Genomic DNA, 21,783 nt, shown 5'->3' on the forward strand with positions numbered 1-21,783 from the left:
AAACGCGTGTTTCAGATTTCTACCTAGAATTTAGGTATTCTAAATACCTTTCTTATCATGAAAATCAATAAAGCGAGCGCAAAGCGCGAGCTAACAATATATGATATTCTCCTCTCTGTTCCCTTAATTCTTTTCCTTTTTTTTGCTCCGCCAATAGGGGGGGGGGCCCTCCCCTGGATCCGCCTATGAATATTATCTGCATTTAGTAGGGGAGGGGGCCTAGTAAATTTTATAACACAATAAAAACCATTACTTTTATAGCCATTTGAAGAAAAAAAACAACCATGATTAACTGAAAGATATGGTAGTATGTTGGGTAGTATCATGGACCTAGTATGGACGTCCAATGCCCCGTGTTTTGGATGTCCCCAAAATTTTGAAATTTCAGATCGATTATAATATCATATCCCTCCACTGCTCGGACCGGTTTTACGCCAGTGCGTATGTTGCTTGTGTTCCTATTGTTTTGATTGAATAGAAGGACTCTAGCAGCTAGAGTCCTATTCAATCAAAAATATATTTTTATACATGTTGGGGGTACAAAATATCCCCCTATTCGGCTTGCCATAGGCTTTCAGCTGTCGATGCACGATGTCCGCAAAATTCCTGTCCTGACAAGCTGCCAGTTTTTCAATACGAGTAGTCGCCCAGCGCAGCCAACAGCGCCGCCGTGCCGCGGGGTCGACCGGCCGTAGCTAGCCCGATACTATGCACATGCACAAGTCAGAGCAGAGAGGATATATTATAATCTCCTTATTCCTTTGGAAGTTTGGTCAGAGCACAGGCGGAGATGCATGCGGAGACCCCTCTCTCTCTTCTTAGCTGATCCCTCCACTCTGTAAATTCATAGGAATACGGGCCATAGACAGGAATAACCGTCGTTTCTGGGGATTTATTCAACAATTTCTGACATTTTACTGTAATCCCCATTTGAGTGGAGCCAACGTAGTTCAGCGGAACAACCAAAATACAGAGACTGAAGCTTTTGGTCTATACGGGCCATAGATATAGAGTCCAAATGGAATATACATGTACGCGTACACTACAGTCTGCAGTACAGACTACAGTACAGGTACCACCGGTAAGTATTCACAGATAGGCCTACGCAATTTCGGAAATTTGAACTTTGAAGAGACATTACATTCTGCTCTGGGCAGTCTGATCTGGGAGGCTTGCCTCGGCCTCGGGGACCTCGACACCGTTCGGACTGCCACAGTAAACGGGAGCCGTGCCGGGAGGCATGCATTTTGTGAAGAAAAAAAAGAGGGATAGATTGTGAAGCTGAACAAGAGTGACGGCTGAACTTGACTGAAGCCAAGTCCAAGCCCATACTTTGGCAAGGATGACTAATAATAATAATACCGGTGGAATACCATCGTTTCTGGGGATTTATTTAACAATTTCTGATAATGATATTGATACAGATTTGAACATTTTAATTTAAAGGGATGGTCTGCGCTAAAATATTTATACTATAGGCCTAACGTTAGATATATAGATCTAGGCCTACATGATCTAGGGCCTATCTAACTAGATTAAAAATCACAGAGCAAAATGCTGAAAATTTCATAAAATCAGATAACAAAGTTCTTGAAAGTTGAATGTTATTGTTACTTTAAAAATTAAAGTTTATCAATTTTTGGTGAAAACAGATTATATATGCACATCGTCATGAATATTCATTAGGTTGGCTAATGACGTAATGTCATTAGGCCTAGGCCTACATGAAATCACGTTTCATACATGTGTAAATAATGTGTCTCCATTATGATGAAATAAGTTGCGACAATAATGATATTAAATGCCCCAATAGTTCTTGGTAGAAAATTTTTTAATAGGCCTAAATTTAGTAAACCTAATGTAATATAATATAATACAAAAGAACAAGTGGGGATATGACATCATGATCAAATCATGCAAATCTTTAAAATTCAATAACTTTGTTATTTGTTACCGATTTTGATCAAATTTACAGCATTTTGCTATGTGAATTTTTCTCTATTGACTGAGATATATAAATATCTCCAGCCTGGACCATCCCTTTAATAACTATACCTAGAGGTATAGACATCTAATGTTAATTCTACATGTCAATTTAGAGAGGATGAAGCTTTGACTTGTTTCAGTTTCACATGACAATGTCAATGAGGAGAAAATTAAGATATTTCATATTTTATATAATGAATTACAAAAGAATTAAATAGTGAGCGGATGAGGATATCAGTCCTCTCGTATGCAAATGAGAGGACTGATATCCTCATCCGCTCACTATTTAATTCTTTTGTAATTCATTATATAAAATATGAAATATCTTAATTTTCTCCTCATTGACATTGTCATGTGTCCTAGAGAGTAAAAATAATTCACTAATGACAAAAACATGTGTGCTTACTCACTGAAACAAGTCAAAGCTTTATCCTCTCTGAAATGACATGTGGAATTAACATTAGACGTCTATACCTTTTGTTAGGGTAGACTCCTCCTTAAAGTGATTTTCAGAAAAGGTTTATATGGAAACAAAGAAAAAACACATTCTGACTTCGTATACCACGCACGCACACATCAAATTATTGATATTGAAATTTTACACTAAGTATTTTTGAGAATTCTGGAATAAAAAGAATACAGAATATTTTACTCCTTCTGTGGCTAAATCTATTTCAACAGACCCCATTGAAAATACATGACATCGAGATGGCCATGCTTGAAGTCTGACCAATGTGAGCTGTGAAAACCATCAGAAGCGATGGAGGGTCCTGCAAAGAGAGCCATCACCCCAACATCAGGAAAGAAGAGGAAGAGACCTGCTTCCATTTCTCCAAGAAAAGGGAAGAAAAGACTTTCATTATCAGAAGTAAGAAAGCATGTGAACTCAGCCACAGCCTCACAGCCAACGAAAAGGGATGATGCAGGAACATCAAGTAAAAATCCCCCTCGTTCCATAGAGTCTTTCTTTGCAAAAGCCAAGCCTCCGCGGTATACGCCATGTCCTGTTTGCTCCGAGGAGATCAAATTGTCGGAGATCAACAGGCACTTGGATTCGGGATGTCTGTCCAAGCAAGAGAGTCCCGCTAAAGGAGAGGAAGAGTCTGTGAAACAGAGTTCAAGAAAAGTTGCAGATGTGAGGAATGATGTCAAAGATAAGAGGACAAGACGTCGCCTCCAGAACAAGTTTGAGTCAAGTCCGTTGTATCAGCAAAGCTCTTCAAGCCTTTCATCTGATGATAATCAAGAAATTTGTGTCCAAAATCATGGCTTGAAGGGTAGTGAAATACCAGAAACACTTGGTAAGGAAATTAGCATTAGTCATGTCCTCAACCATTCTGAATGTGCAGATCAGGATTCAGAGGATGCTTTTGTTCAATCATCAGATACGAGTATGCCAGAAAAACAAAACAAACGGGACAATTGTAAAGCCAGATCCCGGTTAAGCTTGAAGAAATTACGGCAGAGAAAAAGTGATTCAGAATCAAATTTTGAGTCGGAAGAAGTGCATGATGTAACTAAAGATGCTATTAGAACTGAATCTCACTCTCAAAGTAAGAAGGTTACCTCACCTTTTTTCAATCATGCAAGGAAAGGCAGTGCCAATATCAAGTCACCAGGAAGTGCAGTCAGGTCGAGTGGCCAATCTGAGGGAACCCTTTCACAGAATCTGCATTATGCATCCTCAGATGATGCAGTAGAATCTTTCAGGATTACCCCAACTCGAATCTATATTCCTGAAAAGAAGAGTTCTCAATCGACTTTGAATTCTGTAAGTCCTGAAACCAAAGCATCTACCTCTTCAACATCATCCCAGCAGGGAGGTTCCAGAAATAAAATTTCTCTTACAGGATCACCTTCCACGTCCACAGGACATGACAGAGGTTCTAGGAAGATTCACAGAACTCCTGTGAGAACTAAATTGTTCAGTGACTCGGGGAAACCACAGGTTGAACCACTACCAACACAAACAAGTAGGTTTAGTAAAGATTATGTATCAAAGGGTCACAGACAATCCCCAAGTGGTGCATTAAGTACAAGTAGTCCCATAGTTGATGTTGGAAAAGGTCTGACTGATGGCCCTGGTGCTAGCTCTTCACTGCCTTCTATACCTACCTCAGCTAACGGCTCATTTACATCAACTCCAAAGTCCAGTTCTATAGAGATTAACAAGGGATTATCATCATCAAATGGAGAAAGTGCAGCAACTTCATCATTAAGTACTTTCCATTCATCAACACCCAAGAAAGGCTCACCCTACACCTCCCCAGCAAAGTCTGGTACAACGGCAACATCTCCCGCGAGGTCGGACACACTTGGGTCTCCACATAAGCCAAGGGAACCTTACTACATAGTGAACTTCAAGCTGATCTTGAATGCTGTCCTGAAGAATGAGTTTGACGCTCACCTCTTTGATGATGAAGATCATGCCCAGGTGTCCAAGTTCAACAGTTTGTCAGGTAAGCTGCTGTCAAGTTATGTTTACTTTCATCTTGATTGGAGAGCCTTGAGTTGTATTTTGTAATGATAACAATATTGATACTTGGTTCTTTGAAGCAAATTACACATAGCAGATTTTATGTCTATATAGATGCGCTTGAGATATAGGAAAAGCATTGAATAAGAATAAAATAGCTTAGATAGCAAGAAGGTACATGTACGAAATTCACTGATGCATACCATTGAATAAATTTCTCTTAACCCTTAAGATAAATTTTGAAATTATCTTACAGGGTTCCCACAGTCATGGAAAATCCTGGAAAAATTTTTGGTCATGGAAATTCAGGGAATTTGGAAAATTTGTGAAAAGTCATGGCATTGCATTTACCTCTTGGCCATTTCAGCTTTCCAGTTTGTCGTGTCTCGCAACTCTCATACTCTGTGATCATACTCTGCTATTATAATTGGTCTTCATGATTTCCATTTTTCCCAGTTTTGTGTCATCCCAAATTCTATATTACTCCCGGGACATCATGGGAAGTCATGGAAAGCAGCAATTCAGTCACAGAAAAGTCATGAAATTCTGTTTTCAAATACCTGTGGAAACCCTGATCTGAACTACTCAATATCTCATCGAATCAGAAAGTGCATTCCATAAAGTAGCAGAGGCGTGTTCTTTCCATCTGTGAAGCACTCGTGAGACCAATCTCAAGGTTATGATCAATTGATCACAGTGATAAAATAAAGGCATGTTTGCATGAGATGGGAGTTTGTCAGACTACGATTTTAAAAATGCAGTTCTTACTCGTCTTGGATAAAGGAAATGCTGTATGATTCTGGAGATTTATTATGTCTTGGTTTCTTAACCTTTAGCTTTGGCTAAACAAGGGAAAATTAACCATCAATCATTGATTTCCCTGTACTGAGTATTTTCATTTCAGAAAGGTTCGTTCATTTACTCTGTAAGCCTTTTGTTCACAATACATATTTTTCTTTCAATGTGCAATTATTTTACATTTCTTTACAAAGGTCCTGCACAACAACTGTATGTGCGGTTGTTCCAGAGGAAGTTCACCTGGTTTCGAGTGGCTAAAGTTGATTATCCAAAGATTTCTTTAAATCTGAAACCCCTCTTCACTGAGATGATCAATGCTGGTTTGCTGATAACGGGTGAGTGTGTGAAGTAAATGAGGATTTGGGGATTATTTGTTGGCAATTCGGATTTAGGCAATCAGGGTTGGGCTCAATTGCAAGGTGATTGATCAATTACATAATTAATTACATTTTTTTTAGTAATTGTAATTTGTAATTGATATTTCTAAAGAGAAAGTAATTGTAATTGAAAAATTGTAATTGACTTCAATTACTGTCAATTACTTTTAATTGCATTCAATTACATTACTTTATTTCTAACTTTATTATTTAATTTACTCTGGATTGCTTATTTCTCTTTTTCCATAGCTATATATCTCTTGCATGCAACTATCATTTCCCATGATGTGGAGGAAAGAGGAGACACTATTGCTATAAAGAAGTGCGCAAATTGACCATTTGAAATATTTGGAATATTAAATTTGGAATACCCCCCTCAAAAAAAAAATCAGCTTTAATGGGTGATCGGGAAAAATGTGCATGAAATATTTTTGTTCCTGCCCCCCCTCCCCTATAGACGGAAGCTGGATCCGCCCCTAATGAGCAAGGTCACAACTCACAAGTCAAATTTACATGTTGTACATGTACATCATGATTTCTACAAATGAAGAAAGCATGTAGATCTACATTTTATTGAGAATGTCAATTGACTTTAACATTAAACAGAGCAATAGGCAGGATCAATGCCCTCTGAACTAATAAAACCTTCATGTTGTCAGTTTCTCTCTAACTTAGAATTATGTTGATTTCATTTATGACTTTATAAAAAGGAAATTGTAATTGTAATTGTAATTTACAAAAGTAATGGGTAATTTTAATTGAAAAAATGTAATGTAATTGAAAAGTAATTTAATTGAAAAGTAATTGAACATTTCTTCAATAACGTACATATATTTGTATTATTGTAATTGAAGAAAGTAATTGAGCCCAACCCTGTAGTCAATAAGATATTTAAATCTAGTGCGCTACCAAGGTAGTTTTAACTCATTGTATCATACATTCAAAGTCAGCCATGCAGCTATCAATCTTATTTATCTTTTTCATTTTTTGAAATATTTGTGGATGTTAGAGGTTGTTTTTTACCATGGGCCAGCTCTGAACTGGTTTATTCACATTGATACAATTGCCTATTTCATTCTGGTTATGTTTATGGATGTTCAGTTCAAGAATTACCATTACTGATGAAAGAAACATTCCTCTTCATATCCACCTCTGTTGATTTCCAGAGAGTTCTTTGGACGACTTGGCTGTCACACTCAAACTGCTGATGGCACCCGACCTGAAACAGTTGGCCAAGGATTTCAAGGTCGGAGGGAGCGGCCAGAAGGGCGACATGGTAGACGCCATCATTAAGTATTCCTCAAGACAACGATCCTTCTTTTCAGCTAACATGGATAAGATTGTACTGAAAAAGTAAATATGATCAGAGGCTTGTTTCATAAAAAGTTGCTACATGTACAGTATGATAGCAAATCTTGCTGGAATGTCATCTTTCATTGTAAGGGCCAATCAGGAAGCAGAATTTTCACTGTTGTCATGGTAGTTGACATTCCAGCAAGAGTTCTTATCATGTAAACTTTTTATGAAAATGGGACCCAGGGGCTTGTTTCATAAAGACTTACAACTTTGATTACTTTTCCATTATGTTTAACCACCATGGAAATTCTGATTGGGATGGGCTGCTGAACCCTGTTAGGTGCCATAATGGCAAAGTTACCAAAAGTGCAACTTTTTGTGAAACTTGACCAAGGTTCTCTTGTCGTAAAAGGTTGCTGTGATAGCAACTCTTGATGGAATGTCAACTTTCATTGGAAGAGCCAATCAGGATGCAGAATATTCACAGTTGTCATGGTAGTTGACATTCCAGCATGAGTGGTTTTCATTGGCTGCTGAACCCTAATATTTGCCATAATGGCAAAGTTACCAAGGATGCAACTTTTTGTGAAACATGCCCAAGGTTTCAATCCCTTCCATTTATCTGTGTGTCATCTTTAAACCATTGTGAGAACTCATCATCACATCTGATACATGTGTAACTCATTCATTTTTGGTAATTCATTCCAGAAAATTTTCATTTTGGATGACAATGTATTTTAAATTTAATATTGATAAACTTAAGGATATTTCGTAATTGCCCTGTTTTGTCTTTTATTGATCTCGACACTGGCTTTTGAGTAGGATATTCATATGTTTCTTTCTTTAGGAAATTTAAACAATATTTACTAGTATTGGTAATTTTATGCAAGGTTTACCGTACAAAGCTTATAAAAGTAACCATGTTTTCACAACAGTGAATTGTTTTCAAAAAATCATATCCAGCATAGTGTTAAAATGTGTAAATCACTGAAAATGCCAGATGACCGGGCCTGCCCCGTTTTCCCATCACAGTTTAGCCATGTCTATGTAAACTTCTTTATATAACCTCATCCATATCATAATCTTCTGTATGATCTTTGCTAGAGCCAAGAAACTTCTTGGTAGCTGCGTGAAGCTGACTAAAGAACCTCGAGCTGTTTTCAACAGGATCATCATGCTGTTCTCACTAGTGAGGCAAGATCTGATAGAGGAAGAAAAAGGCAGCTCCGGTCAGTCGGCATTGTAAGTGTAGATGCAAGTGTAGGTCAGGTGTAAGTGTAGAAAAACCGGTGCAAGGGTTAGCAGTGGGTGATTTCAAGTTCAGTGTCAACCTTTTGGGGTTGGTGTTAGGTCAATTTTTATGAGCACAGCACCAAACATAAAATGAAGTTAGTTCTGAAAAGTCCCTCTCTAGGAGTTGAGTTGTCAATTTTATGATCTGGATCGTTCGTGGAGACTCATAATAGGTTTTGAGGCTTGGAAACACAAACCAACTTGTGCTTCCAACACCAGACTTGAAATCACCCTGTGTATAGAATTATTATTATTGTTATCATTGTAGTAGCTTGTATTGTTTTCTAAATAGGATAATATTTACCCTATCTCTCTCTCTCTCTCTCTTGTCTCTTCCCCTCTTCATCTAGCTCTCTCTCACTCTCCTCTCCTTTTCTCTCTATCTCTTTCTCTGTTTATACTCAGTTATTGATTACTGAAATAAAATCCAGTTGTGTCCTGTCCATGACTTCTTCTAGGCCTATATAACTGTGTGGATAATATAAGCCAGTTCGTAGTTCCTTTCTGCGCATGATCAAAAGATTCTACGCATGATCAGAGGAAGGTCATTTGTACTAACGTGACATGGTGGTTTAAAATCTAATGAGATAAGCACCAACTTTGATGTCTTGATTATTCATATATTCTCTTGAATTGTGGTTTTCATTTACATCCACAAAAAACAATGCGTCCATGAACGACTGGTATTTCACAGTTTGCCAAGTACATTGTGCAACATGCTGTGATATGCATTCAAAGTAGGAATGCAACAAATACCTTCATAAAGTGTTAATTGGTGTGCTATTCTAGTCACCTGGTCTATTCAATTTCTTCATCCTGCTATGTAAAGCAAGCTTACGTAATATCTTGCTTTGAAATCTGCCTATCATAATGAAAGAAATGAAAGGTCATTTGACCAAAATTGTCTATGATCAACTACGAACTGGTCTATTAGCCATGATTAATGCCAAACAGGTACATGTTCCTCTTAAATATCTGAAGCAGTTCAGTTTATTTCACCTTTTCATTGAATAGTTCATAATATAGTGCTCAATAATTGCATCAATTCTTAAAACTGTATGCCATCGATCATTGCACTTTTTTTATTAATTTGAATTTGAATATGAAAATAAATGAATTGAATTGAACTTTTGTGATTTATTTCATCAAACCCAGAGAAAAGTTGGCTCACATTTGCCACTCACTGCAACTCTACCAATCACCCTGTTTTCTATCTATTCTTCTGTCCAGACAAACAGAACTCCTGGTGAACATGGGTCGTATGAGCTACCCAGCCTACACTGTATTCAGAACAAGAAGTTTCTTTGCCTCCAGAGAAGATTTACTCAGGTTAGTATTCCCACAGTCATGTCAATGAAACGGACTCAAATCCAATCTTCTAAGTATGTATGATACACATGAATGTTCATATTCTGCATAATAAGAATCGGATTTGTCAAAAGTCGGTCACGTGATAAACGGTAGTTTCCTCATCAATCATCACTCGCAGTGATGGAACTTTTGTGTTTCGCTGATCTTTTCAGCCCATAGGGTCAAAACGCGTTATGAATTAGGCTGAGTATGAGCGAAATGAAAAGTACATTGCCACTCAATTTTTTTTTTGTTCCATCATTCTCCATCACCTGCAGTGTTAATCATGCAAGATCTAGATGTGCGCGGGCAGTGTACATATGCGCTAGCAGTAAAACTTTGCATAAAAAAATAAAAGTGCATTGCCCCTCGATTGTTTTGTTTGTGACTGTAAAATTCCTTTGTGAGGTCACAAGAAGCCTCGCTGGAGCAAGATCCCAGATACTTGCGCACAGTTTACATATGCGCTAGAATTAAAACAAGCATAGTTGTCTTGATGGATTTTTTTTCAAACCCAAGCCTCCTACTCTCCCCCACTGCTACATGTCTTCTTCGGTTACCCCTTGGCTTCCCCTCTGACCAGCAACCTCAAACTCCAGCGCCCTTCTCAATACATGATATTTCTTTCATTAGGTATGAAGTCGCCATGCATTACGAGAATGATATAGCCGATGCACTGGGTATCAATGACTTTGAGTTGGCTGACAGATTGCAGGCAACAGCTATGGTGACGTATAAGGAGCTGGCCAAAGATGAACAAATCCTCAAGTAAGCTTGCTTTCATATTGATTCAAGTCATTAGATGACACGACATTTGCTCTGGCGACAGTCTCTCTGGGCTTAATTTCATTTAGGGTTAGGGTTGCAATTGGGTTTTATGCTAGGTTAAGGATAGGGTATAGTGTTTAATCCAGGGTTTAAGTTGGTCATTCGCTTAGTGTGTTGAATTTTCTGCGGAGCAATTGTCGCCGGAGTAAATGACATGGAACAAATCTGATATTAAACCCAGGCTTAGCTCGAGACTAAACAATAGAATTTTAATCCACACATATATGAAATGCTAGGTTTCATCTTACATCTACAAAATTCATGACAAAGATATTATATCAACTACAATTGAAATTCATTGCATCCTTATATTATCATATTTTGATTTCATGTTCTTAACTCTTCATGCGTTCCATTCGCATTATTTCACATTCACATTTCTTTCGCATTTCTGCACAACCATGCATTTCCCTATTGATGCCCCTTTGTCCCGGTAGTTTGTAGTTTTCAGAGTTTTGTTTTGTTTTGGATACATTCGCTTTCAAAACCACTTTAGTGGGAAGATTATCTACCTTCTTTACTTCTAATAAAAATCAATACATCCTCGAGCTGACCTAGTATAGGAAGTTCATTGAAAAAAAGGAGAGAAAAGAATTAATCAAATCCTCCTCTCAAACAATACCAAGGTCAGCTTCAATGTTAGGAGTTAGGACTCATGACACCTGCTCCTATTTGAAAGAGGTGTTTTTTTTTCTTTGACTAGTCGAAAATATACTCTCTTTTCTTTATTCACTGTAGTATGGTTTGTGTTTGTCAGATTACCAATGATATAAGAATCATTTGTGTGATGAACTGCTCAGGTATATACAAAAAAAGAATCATGCCTCTGACCCAAGAACCAAACTAAAGGGCTACATTTTGGTTGAAAATGTAAGAAGAAAAAGTTTCAAATAAATAATTTGCAACGCTTTGTAATGTAATGCAATAAGTTCATGACAAGAAAACCCATCAAATACTACAAGTTTACCGTACTTCACATCATTTCCTTTCTATGTCAAGATGAAAGTTGTAGCTGTCTAAATAACAGAGAGTAATATTCTAAGTGATGTATTGGTATAAAACTGATTTTGTATGTGGCTTCCTATCACATTTCAAATATTTGAATACTGACTGATAATTTCATATCACAAGAAGTAATATCAATACCCTATCAACCCATGCAGGCACGACGAGACCCTGCCCGAGTATCTTCGCTGCTACAGCGCTGGCTGGGTCTACACACACGTCGGGTACCAGGGTGTGGAGATCAGACAGAAGCAGCGAAGGTATGAAGAAGCTGTGGAGCTCCTGCGAGCCCTCCTGGAGCAGAAGGTCTACTGCCCCGACAGGAGAGGTGGGTGGTACGATCGGCTGGCGCTGAATCTTGATCAACACTGCAAGAAACAGCATGAGGTATTAAAGGATTGAGCTTATCAAGTCCCCCCCCCCCCCCCAATTCTAATTTTTGGTTCACAGACTTTATAGGAATCTGATTAAATGTACATTTAAAAAAATTCAACATCACCTTTATTTTCTTATGTATTTTATTGTTTTCTGAATTTCTTAAGTATTTCTTTGTGTTTCGACTTTTTGTTTTTTATTGATTTTTTAATGGAAATTGTCGGGGACTTTATTTTGACCATGAACTAGATGAAATTAATTGATTTTAATCAGTAAAAGGAAAAATAATGATACATTTATGAATTTTGGCTAAAAACACTATTTGCATTAGATTTGTACATGAATTCATGTTTTTGAGCAATTTCGGGTGTGCATGCACTTACATAATTTCGTAACACCGTACCCGGGCATCGCAAATTTGGTCTCAAAAGTTGCGCAAGATCTGAAAGTAAAAAGTCAGCGAGCGGCGCGGTTGAAAAATTTCACGCGGTGGATTTATTGTGAAAAATGTAGAGGGGGGCGGATTTTGCCCCCACCTCCCAAGCCTTTTAGGATTAAACATATTACAATTAAAGTTTTGAAAACTTTTATTTTTGTTATAGGCACTTGATTGCATCAAGGATGGGATGGCTGATCCCAAAGTAAGGGTGGGTCATCGATTGGCTCTACAGCTCAGAGCCCAGAAGATACTCAAATCCAACAAGAAACAACTCTCAGAAAGAGCCGACGAATTTCAGTTTGACGATGTCTTAGAAACTCCAAAGGTAATCTTCTTCAACTGAATAGTTCTAAGGGTGGTTTCAATTTCAGTGACGACCTTTTGGTGTTGGTGCTAGGTCAATGTTTTCATGAGCATAGCATTAAACGTGAAATTTGTCCTGAAAACTAAAGTCACAAGGCGTTGAGTCGTCAATGTTGTGATCTATATCATTTTTATAAACTGAGAACAGGTTTTGGAGCTAGGAAACGCAATCCAAACTGTGCCACCAACACCACACTGGACTTGAAATCACCCTGTGTTTAACCCTTTGCATGCTGATGTTGCAATCTTGCACATTCATACAATTTAATTCTTCAACAATCATAATTAGTTTTCTTCCCTACCTTCATATTGGATAAGTGGGTGCGTCGTGGTCTAGTGGTCCTGACTCGCGCCTTTCAAACAGAGGGTCGTGGGTTCGAATCCTAGCCATGGCGTGTTTTCCTTCAGCAAGAAATTTATCCACACGGTGCTGCTCTCAACCCAGGTGAGGTAAATGGGTACTGGCATGTAATTCCTCAAAAACCTGTGCGCACCAGAATTGGTAGACTAGCTTAGCCGGGGAAATACAGGAGCCTTGAGCACCTAGCAAGGTGGATATGTGCGCTATACAAATCCTATATTATATAAGCTAATAAAAGCCATTAGTTCTTGGATAACATCTATATGATAATTATAAGTATCAACGATACAATTTGGAAATCTTGAATTAAAGAAAATAACATGGAAACATTTATTTTGAATATTATTCCCACTAGAAATGTGAGACCTTCAGAGACCGAGAAGTTGATACCTGGTAGAGTCAAATGTTCAGTTCTTATCAAGGAACTGTAGAAATGGAATCGTACAGCGTGTAAAAATAAAGGTGCATTGTAATTGATCCTTAGGTTACTATTCAGGGAACAGTCCTTCCCCATCATGGACCCGGCGTTCGGAACACCTTCATCAGTTCCTACCAAGGACCACTGGAAACGGATGAAGGTATTGTGGTGTGCAGTGTGGAGCAAGTGGCTCTAGAGCACTACAAACAGCAAGGATACACTGAAGGTAGGGTGTCTTTTGCCAAATACTGCCATTTCAAGTGGATCTCTTGCAGTGTTGGCGGGAGTGGGAAATAAATACTGCTGGTAAATTACGGTATATAAGGGTAAATAATGCCTCAATTTATAACAAAAATGGGAAATGATATGAAATGTAGGGAAACACTATGAAATAAATTTCTTGAATTATTTTCAGGTATTGCCCAGGTGATTCTCAAGCATATTCTAGTAGTTCCCTGCACATTGATACTTCCCTGCATTTTATACCCAGTTTTTCCCCAGTATTTTGAACCTGGGCAGGAAATACCTATATTTCCCAAGAAATTGCCAACGCTGATCTCTTGTCATAGGACCGTAATCTTAAAGTGACCTTTCATAACCTTTAGACAAATCATGGGGAATTTAAGGCTAATCTCAGAACAGAGAAGAGATTCAAGTCTTTCACTCGGCTGCATGCCTGGGGGTGTTATGTAATAGACGACAGCATGTCTGGGAGGTCTACAGGAGAGCAATAGTTAGTAATGGACGGATTATATTATGCAAGTCAATTGGCCTTTTCCAAATTTCGTATTGAATCAATTTCCCCATAATTTGTCAGTGGCTGGGCCCTTTAATACACACTCTTTAAGAAAACATTCAAAATGTATTGTGAATAGGTTTTTTCTTCTTTTTAATCATGATGTTTTGATTGAAATTTTAAAAAAAGAGGCCATTTGTTCTAAAACCAGTTGAACCTTGAAGTCACTGTCGTAAATACACTACATCACGCTATTGCGGGTAGGGGTGGGGGAGGGGTGACACAATAATTCATCCTCCCATGACAATAGGTTCACTGCTTGAATGTACGCCAGTGCTAGTAGTGTTCTTGTATTACGCAGGCCTTAAACTTGTTTTCCCCCTTAAGGTATACATGGTGAAGGAACCACCTACAGTACTCTTATCTTTGTCATCTTTTGGGATATTGTCTTCCATCCGAACATCCCAGATGTCTTCTGCTATCCCTTTCAGGTCAGTTACCTATAACATTTTGTTTGGTTTTGTACGAGTTTTAACTTTGTGCAACAGAGTCTTTAGTCCCATCAAACATTATGGCCAATATGATTCTGTTGAGGGCAATATATTTGAAGTTCCCCTCACAGCTGTTGTTGTTGTTGGTTGTGGGTTGTTTCCACACTTAAATGATCTCCTGCACTGTAGGTATATTCTCAGTGGGTCTGTCACAAATTCAGTCAAAATAATATACAGTGGTGCTCAAAAGTTAGTGAACTCCACCAAACATAAACAGTTTAAAGTGTTCAAGGTATGCCTTGTTTTAGATATTTAATTGTGAATTCAGTTTATTAAATATTGTATTTATTAAAGTTTTTTTCTCTTGGCTCGCCGAACATTGTAGTGGTGATTGCATTCAACATGAAAGAGTGTATGTTGTGGTGGGATTCACTAACTTTTGAGCACGACTTTATATTATTTTCACTGGCCGTGAGGGGAACTTCAAATTCAATGCCCTCAACAGAATCATATTGGCCCGAGTCTTTAGACAAGAACAATATATTTCAAGTTTATTATTATTACTACTATTATTATTATAATTATTATTATTGTTGTTTTTATTTTTATTACTATTAGTATAGTATTATTATTATTTTTTATTATTGTTATTATTATCATCATTATTATCACCATTGGGAATGTAGAAGGGTAAATTTAGCCAATGTCAACTTGTATCCCTCCCTCCAGACAGCACCATTAGACTTGAGGACAGATCACTTCTACACCAACCGTTGCGATGCCATACAGAGGAAGTTAGACGAGGTACGTGAAGCGGATGAGGAACAGCTAGCAACCATGCTGGAGACCAACTGGATGGAGTATGAGGGAGACCTGTGTGTGGGTCTCAGCTGGGAAATCTTCAGGGATGTGGAACATGCTAAGGTAGGGCTTCAGATGATGAGGATGATGATGGTGAGGGTGATGTTGGTGATGGTGATGATGATGAGGAGCAGGATGATGATGATAATTATGATGAGGATGATAAGGATGATGATGAGGATGATAATGGTGATGATGATGATGATGATGAGGAGGAGGAGGATGATGATGAGGAGGAGGAGGATGATAATGAGGATTATGATGATGATGATGAGGATGATAATGATGATGAGGATGTTGATGATGATGATGATGATGATGAGGATGATGAGGAGGAGGATGATGATGATGAGGAGGGGGATGACGATGATGATGATGATGGTGGTGATGGTGATGATGATGATATAGAAAATGAAGATTATGATGATAGTGAAGGTAATGATGTTGATGATGATGGTGATGATGATGATTTTATAGTATAGTGTTATTTTTTCCAATAGATTGCAACCTTCTTTTCTTTACAGTGTACCTATGAATAAACTTTTCTTGTGTCTATTCAGCAGTTAGTAATTTAACATTCCCATTTCACGATATATTTGAAATTTGATGATTAAGATTATACGATTAAGTAGTTATTAATAAAATCATCGAAACTACTCAATTTTATCAAGATTTTGCAAAATAAGTTCCACCCTTATCATTAGGATTCATTATCCTTGCCTATTGTCAATGACATAATTTTTCACACATAATAATAAATAATAATAATAAGATGTTGCTAATAATACGGGCGTCACATGAACATGTTCAAGATACTGTCTATTTTCTGACAGAATCATAATTTTCACCTAATCCAAGTAAGCAACAATTTTCTCTTTTTTACCAAAGCTGACATAATTTTCTACATACATCTGCACAATATGCTCAACCTATCACCAGTTTGGTTCAATCACATGATAATCGACTCCTCTGTGTTTTGCCTCTCTTTTCCTGTTGCTTTCCCTCCATGATCTTCCTCTGCATGACCATTCACATTTCCTGTTACTTTTTCCTTGCGTCCTCTGTAATTCGTTCGACATTTCCCAAGGCTCCTCTTCCTGGAAAGATTTTGAGTCCTATCTACTGTCGCTTTTCTTCTCAAAGAGGACAGGTTTTCTTGGCTCTGCCCGGACGTAGAAACATTGCTTTCCCGAGAGGCTTGAAGGGCCGGCAGTTGCTTGCTGCGTTCCAGGTGTACCCTTTTTGGTAGGTCTCAGTCCCATCTTACAGTATAGAGAACGATGTACTTTTCGGTTGGAGGCCAATCAGATCATGCAGTACTTTCACTTTAACATAGAAATCATACTTGGACATGGCTTGGTTATGGCAGATATCCAATGAACTCTGATGTTCTCTATCTTGTATCATTTCATCTCCCTTTTCAATAGAATTCCTTGACCACTTTCTCCATATCCTCTTTCTCTGTGAGCTCAGGGATAACCAGAGATCTCCCGGCATTTGTACATGCATGAAACTTCTGTCAACTTCTCTCTCTCAGTCCAGTTTTCAGACGTCTTCCAATTTATTTTGGACTCTGAGTATTTCTTCCCTTTTCACCTTCTTCATTTCTTTTGTTTAAAAAGTTCAAGGATTCCACAAAATTGTCCAGCTTACTCACTCTATCTTGGCACTTTCCTGTCTATCTTTCCGTCTAGAATTTTGAAACAGCTGTTCAGTTCATTTTCGCTTCCTATAATTTCCTATCACAAGTAGCAAATCCTCTTCAGCTTTCTGTTAGGCAATGACTGGTAGTAGTCATGACAGGCATACACCGTTTGCCCTTGTTTATGCCTGCATATTTATCTGTCCAAACCTATTTTAGTACACAAAGCTCCTCAGGGAGTGGAGTGGAACAGTAATTCGTGTTGACTTTTTGCTGTCATGATATCTGGCTATCTGATGATGAAGATGATGATGATAGTGATTACATTGAAAATGATGATGGCGATAATTGCAAAAACGATGGTGATGACTTTAATTGTCGTGATGATTATGATAGTGATGGGTATGATCATGATCATGATACATGTATCATTGATGGAGGTATAATGAGAATGGTAATAAGATATGATCACTGTTTTATTTTTAATTTAAATATTATTGATATAAATTATTCACCACCCTGTCCTCTTTCTCTCCATACATCATAAATTGTTGATTATATTGTACCATGGTCTTTCTTTCCTTACTTCAGGGTTTGCTTAGGTGCATAGGAGGCAAGTTACTAAGTGCCATAGCTGAGCGTATCCTTACCAATCATCGTCATTGCAGAGCTGGTCGACCTGATCTCACTATGTGGAACCCAGAGACCAAGAAATTCAAGGCAAGTTAAGTTCCTGAACGATAGTGATCATCTTAATGTTGGTACCCTCAAACTCTTGTAACTTATGAAGGTTTCCTTATTTAGGAATAGGCTCATTGTGGAGGCATCACCTTACATCATGTTGGAATAAGTTTGATCCTGAAAAAGGAACACCCAATTTTTCTGAATATGGCAGGAACATACCTGCCAAAACATGAAGTTTGGGTGGCCATTTTCAGGGTCAATAGTATGCCTACAAAAGAATACACGATGTCAACAAGTCTCCACATCAAACAAATGTGTTCAAACAAATCAAACAAAAAAATTGACCCCCCCCCCCAATTTGTTTATGGTCATTCTATATAAAAAGTTGGAATTCATTTCCTCAATTTTATTTTTTCTTATAACCCTTGCACAGCTTTTTTTACATACAGTTAGAACATGTGCTTGAATATATTCCTTTTTTATCATGGGGATTTTTCACAAAGATTTAAGTATGACTTAAAGTCGCACTTAAATGCCGACGCATATACATGTATGACATGCAATGCGCAATCTTACTGATTAATACGCAGTAGTGCGCTTCTTCTTGGTATGATCTGACCAATGCGGTCCTGCCTTTTATACCGCATGCAACAAGGCATTTAAGTGCAACTCTTAAGTCATACTTCAATTTTTGTGAGCCCCCCGGGTGAGGGAGTTCTGTTTTATTTCTTACTTTCCTATTTTCCCTTTCAGTTGGTGGAGGTGAAGGGACCCGGTGATCGTCTTTCACAGAAGCAGATTCTTTGGATTGATTTCTTTCTTCGTCACGGGATAGAGGCCGAGGTTTGCCATGTAGAAGGTATGTACATGTAGGACCAATCCAGTTCAGATGAAACCTCTCAGATATAAGACGAAGATATGCAACATTTTTTCATAGGCCTCTATGATGTACCCTGGTTTAATTATTTTGTAAAATGAAGGGAAGTGTAATGTGATATTGATTATGAAATTTAATGTGAAATGTAAGGGAAAAAATGTCAAGGGAAACGTAAGGAAAATATATCAAGGGGAAAAAATAATATTTATTATGAAATGTAATGTGGTATTAATTTTTCAGTGTCAGCTAGTTCGATTTTCTCTTTTTCTTCAATTAGATTGAGAAAAATACAAATTTGTGATGGAAAAATTATATATGTCTGTGTTAATCTTTCTTTCCCATCACAGCTATTGGAAGCAAGCGTTTGAAACGGAAGGTGCATGGTAGCCAGAGTACCAATGACACATCAAGCCAAGATTCGGTTGTCACTGTAGAATGAGAGTTCCAAAGGTACATGTACCATCTCTTGCCTATAGACGTCACAGAGCGGACATGATCCCAGGTGCCATTTCATAAAGCTGTTCGTAAATTAAGAGTGACTTTTAGAACGACTGGTGGTCCTTTCTTGTGGTAAATGATATTCACCATTTAAGTGTTCATTGATGACTATTTAGCATGTAAGAAATGTTTACCAGACATTAAAGTTGCTCTTGACTTACAGCTTTATGAAACACCCACCAGGTGTGTCAAATTATGGTTGGCCTTGATGATCTGGATATCTCACACTTTTTCAACCAGGAAATAAAACTTGTCATAAATACAAAATTGCAAAGAAGCAAGTCTCTTCTATACCTAGACGCCGCTCTGTTTTACAGAGATGCATCAACGAATGGAACAACCTTCCCTCAGGTTTAGTCGAGAGCCCATCTGTAAACAGCTTCAAATCCAATTTGTTGAAATTTTGGAACTCAAGAAAAGAGACATTTGACCTAGATGCACGTTTTGCTTGTTCATGTTCGAACGCTGTACAGTGCCATTAAAACAGTGTTCCGGAATTCTTCACGAGAAGTCAACAAGAGGCTACTAAGTTTGTAACTTTAAATGCCTACATCCAAGGTATGAAGTTCACTGCCAATACCATAAGGTGACCACCATAGCCTGTAATCCAAGTTATGATAGGGAGGCGCGATAGCTCAGTCGGTTGAGCAGGTGTTTCGGACTCGGTGACCCGGGTTCGATTCCCACTTGGTGCGGTAGTGCCCTTTGGTAAGACATTAATCCTCATCACCAGGTCCCTCAGAGACAACCCTAAGCCGTCGGTCCTCTGGTTGCTTGCTTACATTATTACATCATTATTTCATTCTGTGTAAATTTTTGTTTTTATAATTTGAATCTACTATTGTCATAATCTATTATTTTACCTCTATTTTGCTATCACTCTGTGTTTTCTTTTCATGCTTTCTTAGCAATCAGGTAAAAGAATACCACCACCAAAATTGTTGGCGAGGTTTAAAGCTTGGTAAAAAAACGATTGATAGCTTTCAGTCAAAACCCAATTACAGGCACATACCTGACATCATTGTTCACTTAATAGAAAACTATGAAGTAAAATTGTATATCTGAAGCCAAAATGACTTTATGCTAAGGAGGGGGGGGGAGCAAAGGAAAGAATATAAATTTGTCAGAGAAAGGGGAGAGGTATGAGAGCAAGATGCATTTTGCTGATTTGTTCAAAACAGCCCATAATCCATGTTTTTTTTTTTTTTACTTTCTGTGTAAGGTTTAGGTGGCAAGTTATCAATTTCCTCGTCTTATCTCTCCTCAATAGGTATATTGTCAAATGCCCCTCATAAAAAAGAACACCCAAGAAGTCTTTGTCGAAATTGGTGAACCAAAACGGCGGTTTCATCCTGGATTAACAACATATTTGCAATTCTTGTGAGCACCGAAACTGCTGTTTGTTTACCAATTTTTACACCGCTGTTCATTGTCATTTGACGAGCATTTTCAATACATTTACTGTGTTGTTGAATCCGTCCTGCGTTTCAGAGTGAAAACTCTTCAACACACTATTATAATCAGAACAGGTGGGTGTTTCATAAAGCTGTTCGTAAGTTAAGAGCGACTTTAAGAACGACTGGCGCAAAACCCTCGCCAATGAACGTTTTTGTGTATACCATTTACCACAGGAAAGGATCACCAGTCGTTCTTAAAGTTGCTCTTAACTTACGAACAGCTTTATGAAACACCCACCTGGGGTAATAATATGGAGTGAAGTAGATACCAATAGTATAACCATACAGCAGTGCTGGGCGATACTTCAATATTATTGAAATTATGGGATATTACTATGAGATTTTGATAAAATGAAATGAAAATTTGATAAGAGTAATATATGATGTTGATATACCCCAAATATTGTCGATTATGAAGTTAATCACTATTTTTTTTTTTAACCACAAATGCTGCTCTGTATTGCTGTCAAGTTAAACCTACTCAGAACTCTGAAAGTGGGTACCCGAATGCCTACTTTTTTTTCATGGACAAGCAGGTACTGGTAGTAATAATGAATTTGCATCATGATTTTTGCGTTATAATTGACTAACATTGAATTCAAACATCGACCTGGGGCCCGGCATACAAAGAGTTGCGATTGATCCGATCAATCGCAACTATGGAAAGCCAGCAGAATCAACATAAAAAATGCATGTTTGTTAAAAAGAATTTCTACATGTAGATAAGAATTTTGCAAATTTCCTGGAGAAAAAGTTGACACCGATAACTTTCCATAGTTACGATTGATTGGATCAATCGTAACTCTTTGTAAGATGGGGCCCAGCACTACCCTACAGGCCTTCATGATCATAATCAGTCAGGAGGCAGGTTCTGTTTATCAATTACCTCGGTGTGGATCAAAATAACTTTGAATTCTGTCATAATTGCTCTCAATATAAAGATGAAATCATCAAAATTGTGTAATTAGGTGCATTTCCATCACGTCCACTCTAATTTGGTTTTGGTGGCCATTGAAGAAAGATTTGTTCAATTTCTAAAACTTTAAATTAAAAGGTTTTTTTTACATTTAGTGTTTTAATTACACAGGCTTATTGTTTTAGGGTGGAAGAGAAAATATATGGTATGAAAGGTTTTAATTTTGTGCAATAATAAAATATCAATAAGGCAACAG

General features: G+C 37.8%; 1 protein-coding gene across 2 annotated transcripts; it reads left to right on the forward strand.

The window, feature by feature from the left end:
- Nucleotides 1–590: 590 nt before the first annotated feature.
- On the forward strand, nucleotides 591–21,780 carry LOC129262490 (fanconi-associated nuclease 1-like). 2 transcript variants are annotated; one of them, XR_010293604.1, is made up of 16 exons: nucleotides 591–1,081; nucleotides 2,668–4,445; nucleotides 5,455–5,595; nucleotides 6,804–6,990; nucleotides 8,038–8,175; nucleotides 9,457–9,555; nucleotides 10,210–10,344; nucleotides 11,568–11,796; nucleotides 12,387–12,548; nucleotides 13,432–13,591; nucleotides 14,489–14,592; nucleotides 15,322–15,516; nucleotides 17,687–17,815; nucleotides 18,533–18,638; nucleotides 19,004–20,683; nucleotides 20,833–21,780. XR_010293604.1 is itself a non-coding variant. In XM_064099715.1 (15 exons), exons 2-15 carry the CDS (start codon nucleotides 2,747–2,749, stop codon nucleotides 19,093–19,095), a joined length of 3,576 nt encoding a protein of 1,191 aa, XP_063955785.1. In that variant the 5' UTR covers nucleotides 591–1,081; nucleotides 2,668–2,746; the 3' UTR covers nucleotides 19,096–21,780. The 2 variants fall into 2 exon arrangements, 1 of the variants encoding a protein (XP_063955785.1); XM_064099715.1 differs by having other exon boundaries at nucleotides 19,004–21,780.
- Nucleotides 21,781–21,783: the final 3 nt, after the last annotated feature.

Source organism: Lytechinus pictus, chromosome 5 (assembly GCF_037042905.1).
Source record: "Lytechinus pictus isolate F3 Inbred chromosome 5, Lp3.0, whole genome shotgun sequence".
In the NCBI taxonomy this organism is placed as follows: domain Eukaryota; kingdom Metazoa; phylum Echinodermata; class Echinoidea; order Temnopleuroida; family Toxopneustidae; genus Lytechinus; species Lytechinus pictus.